The 8,245-nt window shown below is 34.3% G+C and overlaps 1 protein-coding gene across 1 annotated transcript; it reads right to left on the reverse strand.

Annotated features, from left to right (window-relative positions):
• Window positions 1-318: 318 nt before the first annotated feature.
• LOC142450975 (olfactory receptor 2AP1-like) lies at window positions 319-1,260 on the reverse strand. The gene has a single exon (XM_075552909.1). It carries the CDS (start codon window positions 1,258-1,260, stop codon window positions 319-321), a length of 942 nt encoding a protein of 313 aa, XP_075409024.1.
• Window positions 1,261-8,245: the final 6,985 nt, after the last annotated feature.

Consider the following 8,245-nt stretch of genomic DNA (forward strand, 5'->3'; position numbering starts at 1 on the left):
CATAACGACAATAGGTATGCATTTTTAAATTTTTCAAATGATAAAATCAAATTATTAGAAGTCAAATCCCCAATTATCACTCTTCCCTGATGTTTTATCTAAAATGTTAAGCATTAGAAAAGACAAAGATGCTCACAAAAGCACCATCTGAAAAGAAAAATTAGGTAAATTGTAATAAAATTATGTTTAATTAATCGTAGTTTCATTGTTCAATTGAGAACATTAACAAGATAATACAGAAAAATGTTAAATAAGACACACCTGTAGTCTTCCAAATATTGTTTTATTATTTGTTTTATAGATTGACCTCAAACAGTTTCACTTTCTTAAAATAAGACATTGTGTTTTACTGACCATATCTTTGAAGGCGACTTTCACTTGCTGGTTCCTCAGAGTGTAGATGAACGGGTTCAAGAGAGGGGCGACTGAGGTATTGAGCACAGCTACTCCCTTATTTAATGTAGCTGTATCCTCAGCAGAAGGGTGCATGTACATAACGAGACAGCTTCCATAAGAAAGTGAAACCACAATCATGTGAGAGGAGCAAGTAGAAAAGGCCTTTTTCCTTTGTTGAGCAGAAGGGATTCTCAGAATGGTCCTGATGATGGATGTGTAGGAAACAATGACTAACACGAGTGTGATGATGAGTGTCATGGCAGCCAGTAAACATCCGATCATTTCAATGATATGTGTGTCTGAACAGGACAAACGCAACAATGATGTGTAGTCACAGCCATAGTGATTGATGATATTGGATGCACAGAAAGGCAGCTGAAGAGTCATTATGTGTGGCACAATGACAACTAAAAACCCAGAGAACCAGCAGCACAGGACAAGGTGAATGCAGAGTCTCCTGCTCATTATGGTTGTGTAATGCAGGGGTCTACAGATGGCAACGTAGCGGTCATAGGACATGGCAGCTAAAAGGAAAAATTCAGTCGCCCCCAAAAGGATGACGAAAAAATACTGAGTGAAGCAACCGGCAAAGGAAATCGTCTTGTCTCCAGTTCCAATGTTGACTAGCATTTTTGGAACACACACAGAGGTAAAGGAAATTTCCAAGAAGGAAAAATTCCGGAGGAAAAAGTACATAGGACTCTGGAGGCGATAGTCCAGCAGGGTCAGAATGATGATGGTCAAATTTCCCATAATACTTGAGACGTAAGTTAATAAAAGGAAAAGGAAAAGGAGGCCTTGAAGTTCGGCGTCATCTATTAACCCAAGTAGGATGAACTCGGTCACTGATGTCTGATTGCTCATCACCAACCTCAGATGAATTATACTGGGAAAGGGTGGGGTTTTTTAATTGGCATACAACTAAATGCTCTACATATTTTAAAACAGAAAGACAAACCCAAACACATTTTGATGCAAAACATTTAACCCTGAATCTGTCTTAGTGCTTCATTTTGAAAAAGCCCACACCTGAATAACAAAATAATACATTTTAAAATTTATAAAATAAAAAAACACTTTTTCATTTCACATATATTCATACTAAGAAATCCACTTCTTAACGACATTTCAATTATATTTATTTTGTACCATTTCTCTTCTCTTACTTCTCACCATTTCCCTGTCTTTCTGTCCCAATTTTCCCAGTTAATTTCTTGTATCCTTTGCATAGATAAACCTAAAGCAGATTTAAAAGAATTACATTTGTTTGAGGCTTAAAAATTCTTTAACTCTTATTAGCATAGTGAGTAAATATAATTAATGCAGATAAAATTTGTTTTCTTTTGTTGTGTTTTCTGTTTTATATTGTTTACTTAGCGAGCCCTGGTGGCGTTGCAGTTCATGTTTTGGACTGTTAACCAAAATGGGCAGTGAATCCACCTATCATTCCACAGGAAAAGACAAAGCTTTCTGCGCCAGAAAAGATTCATAGCCCCACAAGGGCAGATTCACAGACTCACAAGAGCAAGTTCTATCCTGTCTTTTGGAGACATGATAAGTCTAAATCAACCTGGTAGGTGGTGATTTTGGTTTGAATTTTTAATTGTCTGCTTAATTCAAATGTAAAGCATATGGATTAATTGATGTTCATCATAATATTAATTAAAATTATCTCACCGATTGTGCTTTCTTGCTGTAAACATATCTGTCCACAATGTCAGTTCAAGTTCAGTTCTGTGTTTTCTCTAACAATGTCATTAAATAATTGAATCTGCTCCTTCTTTATCAATATTTATCATACCACAACAATAAAGTATAAAGTTAAATATTCTCTAGTAATTTTATATGTAAGAGCCAACCCTAAAACGGCCTAAGAGAGTAGAATCTTACCTGTTTATGCTTTTTATAGAGACCGACATAGTCCACAGATTGTAGTGAAAATTTCATTTGATTCTTCACCTAATATAATTAAATGCTAAAGAGTTTTCATTCGAATCGGAAGCTCCAATTAAACTTATCCTTGTAACTCTGTAGGCTATTCCTTTGTTATTCTCCATCATCAAAATGAAGGAATGTTCCCTAAAAAGCTTTGTTCTTAATTTTTCATTTTACAATTAAATGTCTCACTGCATGCATTGGCAAATATTCAAATTATAATGTTATCTTGCATCATCCACAAGCATTAGCAAATAAGAATCCCAGAAATATTTTATATAAACAGTGTTAGCTTTGCTAAATTAGAAATATTGCTGAGTAAAATTACATCTGAGAAAATGATAGGGGTCCTGATATTATTACATGAATCCATTGGTGCCTTTCACCAAATTTCAAAATCTCATTGTGAGAATCAAATTTATTGGCTAATCTAAGAGCTTTAATACCCTATATGTTTAGGCAATACCTGTACCATTAAAAACAAGCAAATTCCTCTGTCTATGTATATATAGTGATTTAATGTAAACCTCTGTGTTAATTTAAATTAGACCGTGTTCCTAAATATATTGCAAGTATTGCCTACGTTTTGAAATTCACTTCATGCTACTTTGCTCTTATGACAGATGTACATTAGCGTCATTTTTTGCTAACCAGATGAAATCTGAAGGAGTTCTGCTTTAACGAGAAAACAAGCAAACAAAACAAACAATTAGTGGTCAGCTTTGTTTCGTGGCCAGCCAGTGAAGAGCCAGCAGAGGTGTTTGTAACAAGCTCCTTCCCTGGAACGGATACCTGGCACTCAGCATTGAGCCGCCATTGATAGGTGCCTGTGCACACTGTTTTCATTTTACGTGTTATTTTGTATGATCTTTTGATTATTTTTTTGGAGCTGAAAACTCAACCCACTGCTACAGAATTCATTTTGGTGCATAGGGAACCTATGAATCACTATACACCTGTGAGTTTATGAGACTGTAATTTTCACAGGAGTAGCAAACCTCTTCCCATCCTTCCACCCCACCGCACACAGGGGTGAGTGCCAATTACTAACCTGCTGGCTATCAGTTCAACTGGTAACCCAGTACATTGCTGTGTCTTGGCAAGGAATGCTCAAATATTTATTTGCAACATATTATGACAATTCTATTAGTTTGCAAATTTATTATGATAAATGTGTGAAAAATTAAATGCTCAAGAAAATTTTGCAAAAAGATTTTACATTCATATAAATATCATTACTTCCACTATGACAAAATGATGCATTAAACTTTAGATATGTATAAAAGTATATCTAAATCTTGAGGAATTTAGGAGTAATATATTTTGTTTCTATTTAATGATCACTATTTAGATTTTGACAGATAATTTTAAGACCTCAATTTTTTTCTCCTACTTTGTGATCCTGAATATTAGCTAAGTCTAATTATCCTAAGAGAAAGTAATCAAATTACTGCTTCACCGAGGAGCATTAATCTCATGAAATTTCCATCTTTAAATAATTTAAACTGTTGGACACAAACTTGATAGTCAGAATTGTAACACCCCCATCACTTAATTCACAGTTTATAAAATCATTTCAAAATATATAAAAATTTTAAAAACACATATATATGTATATATCTTTGATCCCCCACCCCCCAAATTGTAAATGTTTCCGCCAAATAGAAACCTTTTAATGAATAATTGAGTAAGGGTTCAGAAGATAGTAACATATAACACCACTTTTATGTTTGTGAGTGATACTATCTATTAAATATTAGATCCATACAAATGATACTTTTTAATAAGAAACAAAATTTATGTCAGATGTACAATAAATGTGAAAATAACAATAAGATTAGTGGTATTCCCCCAAAATTTTAAAACATGGAATGTATTAGAAGGGATATTTTTATTTTAAACATATAACATTATATATTGTCCGAATAAAAAATGTGTTTCAGTTTAAGTATATTTAGCACAAATTTGGTGCTTCCATAGAATGCACGTAGAGCCCTCCAAATAAGTCTCATTTGTCGTTAAAGGACATAGAAGGACTTTTTTAAGCCTCTCTGAATGAGTTTAAGTATGGATCAATTCTCCCGACATAAAAATATTTCAGAATGTACTAGAACTCTCATGTGTAGCCTTTTTCTTCTTCTATAGTGGACCAGAAAGCTTTAAGAAATGTCTGTAAAAATTATGGAACACTGTGTGTAACTACTCTTAAGAAGAAAGCTAAGAAAGCAGAATTCAGGGGAAATAAGAATGTGAATAGCAGAAAAATACTCTTAAATTTAATTTTCTATGTCCATTTTAAACAAACATTATGTTACATATGTATAAATATATATAATGTGATACCTTTAAAGCACAAGTGTATGGTGTAACACTTTCTTTCTTTAAAATAAAGTCAAAATATTAGGTTTTGAAAACTCTGAATTTGTTTAAAATGCTAAAAATTTATTAAAGATATATAAATGAAGTATTACAACAAGATGAAAAAAAAGACAAATAAAGGAACCTATGTCTGTCTACTTAAATGCAGCTATAAGCGTCTCTCTCCTACCTCAAGTGGAAGATTCAGTTCTAGCCTAGTCCCAAATCAGTGACATTTGTGGCTGAATTGGAGAATATGAAGCTTTCTGGCCCACTGGGAAATAGTCCCATGCTATCAAGAAAATGAAATCTAAACAAGCTACTTATGCAAATAAATATTACATAAAATCATTCAATTAAGTCATTAAGCATCACAAATAATAGTACACATTATCCTCATCTATGCTTATCTCAAAATGTTGATTTACTTTTATACAAATAAAAGTGAGCATTTTCATACTAATAAAAGTGAAAAATGTAAGTTTTTACACTAATGTATTTTCCTGAAAGTATAGTTTGAATAAGACATTTCAAAAAATTTTAAGAAAAATTGTGCAATGTGCCATGATATGCTGCTAAGACCATGTAACTATGACAGTAGGTACTTATTCTTTCCAACAGTTTTTCACATTAGTAAACATTTGCATTTTGTCTGTTGCATAGCTTCCTGGAGAGTTACTGGCTCCTGGGGGGATGGGGGGGAGTGCAGGGAGTATAGAAAAATGAACCAGGTCCAAAACGTAGTGCCACAGAGAAGAAAAGTGCGTTAAAATTATGAAACTTTTCCTTAAAAAAGAACAAACAAAAGCACAACAAAACAACAGCCAGCCTAAAGGTGTGCCTAGTGACAACAGAAACAATTTGAGAAAGAAAAATAACTGTAGTATAGGAGTTTAACTCTCTGATAAAATAAATCTTCAGTCAGCACATAAATCATTGAATTAATAAATATGATTAAAGACAGATCAATGGAGAGCAGATATCCAAAGAATTTCATAAACTGTAATTCAAGTTATAAGTGTTATTCAATTATCTCTGATCTATATTCTTTCTCTTTAAGTCACTGCCAAATACCATGTATTAGTACTATTTAATACATTATTCAGACTATGACAAAAATACCGTTGTAGTACAAATCTATGAAATTAGTTGCTAAAGAAGTGTGCAAAAGGTGATGACTTAAATAATTGAAAATAGGAAAATTTAACTTAAGACAAAGAAACGATATATATTGCATTCTAATTGATAGTGTTGTTTCCCATGGAGCTATTGGTTAACAGTTTTGAAACCGCTATAAAAAGAACTAAAAAATTAATACATGGTAAATGATGAGAGCTAGTGGGAAATTAATGAAAAGCAAGGAACAAAAGATTTGCATGTTCCATTTGCATTTTATAAGAGTTATACACCCCAGTATGAACTTATGTTTAACTTAACATAGTTAAAGAAGAAGATGTATTTTTAGTTGTTACTGAGTTAGATCCAATTACTGGTGACTTTATGTAGAAAGGGAATCAGATGTTGGCTGTCCCTGTGCCATCTTCATACTCACTGATGTGTTTAAATCTATTGCTCTGACTACTGTGTCATTCCATTTCATTACCCATCTTTCCCAATCATTGTGTCCTTTTCTAGTGACCCATCTTTCCTAATGGCATGTCTAAAGCAAAAAAAAAAAAAAAAGGAAATCTTAATATTGCTAGTACCATGAAGATGTCTAATTATGTTACTCTAAGATTGTACTTTATTTAAGCAATAAACACCATAATTTGAACACATATAATCTTCTTCTGTCCTTCGTTTCCTGGTCCAATTTTTGAATGTATATGAAGTGATTGAAAAAGGGTCTCAGGGAGGAAATGAGCCAGTCAGGGTTCTATGTAGCAACGATGAAAAATACAACTTTCTTATAGTTCGCAAATACTTCCTCCCCCCGACTATCATGATCTGAATTGTACCTTGCAAGTCTGCCTAGACCAGAGGATGTACTATGGTGCAGATAGGAACTGGAAGCACAGGGAATCCTGGATGGATGATCCCTTAAGGACCAGTGGTGTGAGTGGCGATACTGCGACAGTAGAGGGAGGGTGAGTTGGAAAAGAGGGAACTGATTACAAGGATGTACATATGACCTCCTCCCTAGGGGAGGGACAACAGAAACGTGGGTGAAGGCCATGACAAAATAATAATTGATTTTATCAAGGGTTAATGAGGGAGGGGGAATCAGAGTGGGAGGGGAAAATGACACCTGATGCCAGGGGCTTAAGTGGAGAGCAAATGATTTGAGAAGGATAAGGGCAAAGAATATACAAATGTGCTTTACACAATTGGCGTATCTATGAATTGTGATAAGAGTTGTATTAGCCCCTAATAAAATGATTATAAAAAAAGAAATTATTTGGCTTGGATCAAGAATATCTTATTCATTAATGTGATATCTTTGTTTTTTAAAAAATTTTTTTTTGTTGGGTGCTCATACAACTTTTATCACAATCCATACATCCATCCATTGTGTCAAGCGCATTTGTACATTTGTTGTCATCATCATTCCCAAAACAGTTGCTTTCTACTTGAGGCCTTGGTATCAGCTCCTCATTTTCAACCTCCCTCCCCACTTCCTCCTCCCTCACGAACCCATTATAATTTATAAATCATTACTATCATTTTGTCATATCTTACACTGTCTGACATCTCCCTTCACCCACTTTTCTGTTGTCTATCCGCAAGGGAGGAGGTTATATGTAGACTCCTGTAATTGGTTTCCCCTTTCTACCTCACCCTCACTCTACCCTCTCGCTATCGTCACCCTCACCACTGGTCCTGAAGGGATCATCTGGCCTGGATTCCCTGTGTTTCCAGTTCCTAGCTGTACCAGTGTACATCCTCTAGTCTAGCAAGATTTGTAAGTTAGAATTGGGATCATGATAGTTGGGGGTTGGGGAGAAGCATTTAGGAACTAGAGGAAAGTTGTATGCTTCATCGTTGCTACACTGCACCTTGACTGGCTCTTCTCCTCCCCACAACCCTTCTGTAAGGGTCCCCAATATGCACCCCCGCCTTCATTCACAATGATTTGATTTTTTTGTTCTTTGATGTCTAATACTTGCTTTCTAAAACCTGATAAAAAGCCTTTTGCAATAGATTTTCCCAATGTAATATATTAATTTCTGGGCAGCTATTTCTATGTATATGAGTTAGCAATCCAAATAGAATGAAACTATTAACAACTTAATTTTTCTTTATTGAGTATGGTGCTGTTTTTCTCCATTTATTATAATCCAATTGTGAATGTTTTCTTTACCTTTACATTGAGGCCTATATATTCCAAAGACTGTAGTCATTATTAAATTATGCAAATATTCTTTATCTGAGTTAAGTAAGATTTTGTCACCAGCATATCTCAGGTTTTTATATCTTCCTAACACCTGGTCAGTTATGTATACATAAGCAACTTAGAACACACTTGTACATTTTCTTTTTGCATCAGCTAAGAGGGCTTAGAAGTCACAGTACCCCAGCAGCAAGGAATACATTCAGTGATTAGATTTTGGTTTAT

The sequence above is a fragment of the Tenrec ecaudatus genome, chromosome 6, assembly GCF_050624435.1.
Source record: "Tenrec ecaudatus isolate mTenEca1 chromosome 6, mTenEca1.hap1, whole genome shotgun sequence".
Taxonomy (NCBI): Eukaryota; Metazoa; Chordata; class Mammalia; order Afrosoricida; family Tenrecidae; genus Tenrec; species Tenrec ecaudatus.

Excerpts from the sequence above, each read along its gene's own strand:
- LOC142450975 (XM_075552909.1), bottom strand. The coding sequence starts at position 1,260 with ATGAGCAATCAGACATCAGTGACCGAGTTCATCCTACTTGGGTTAATA.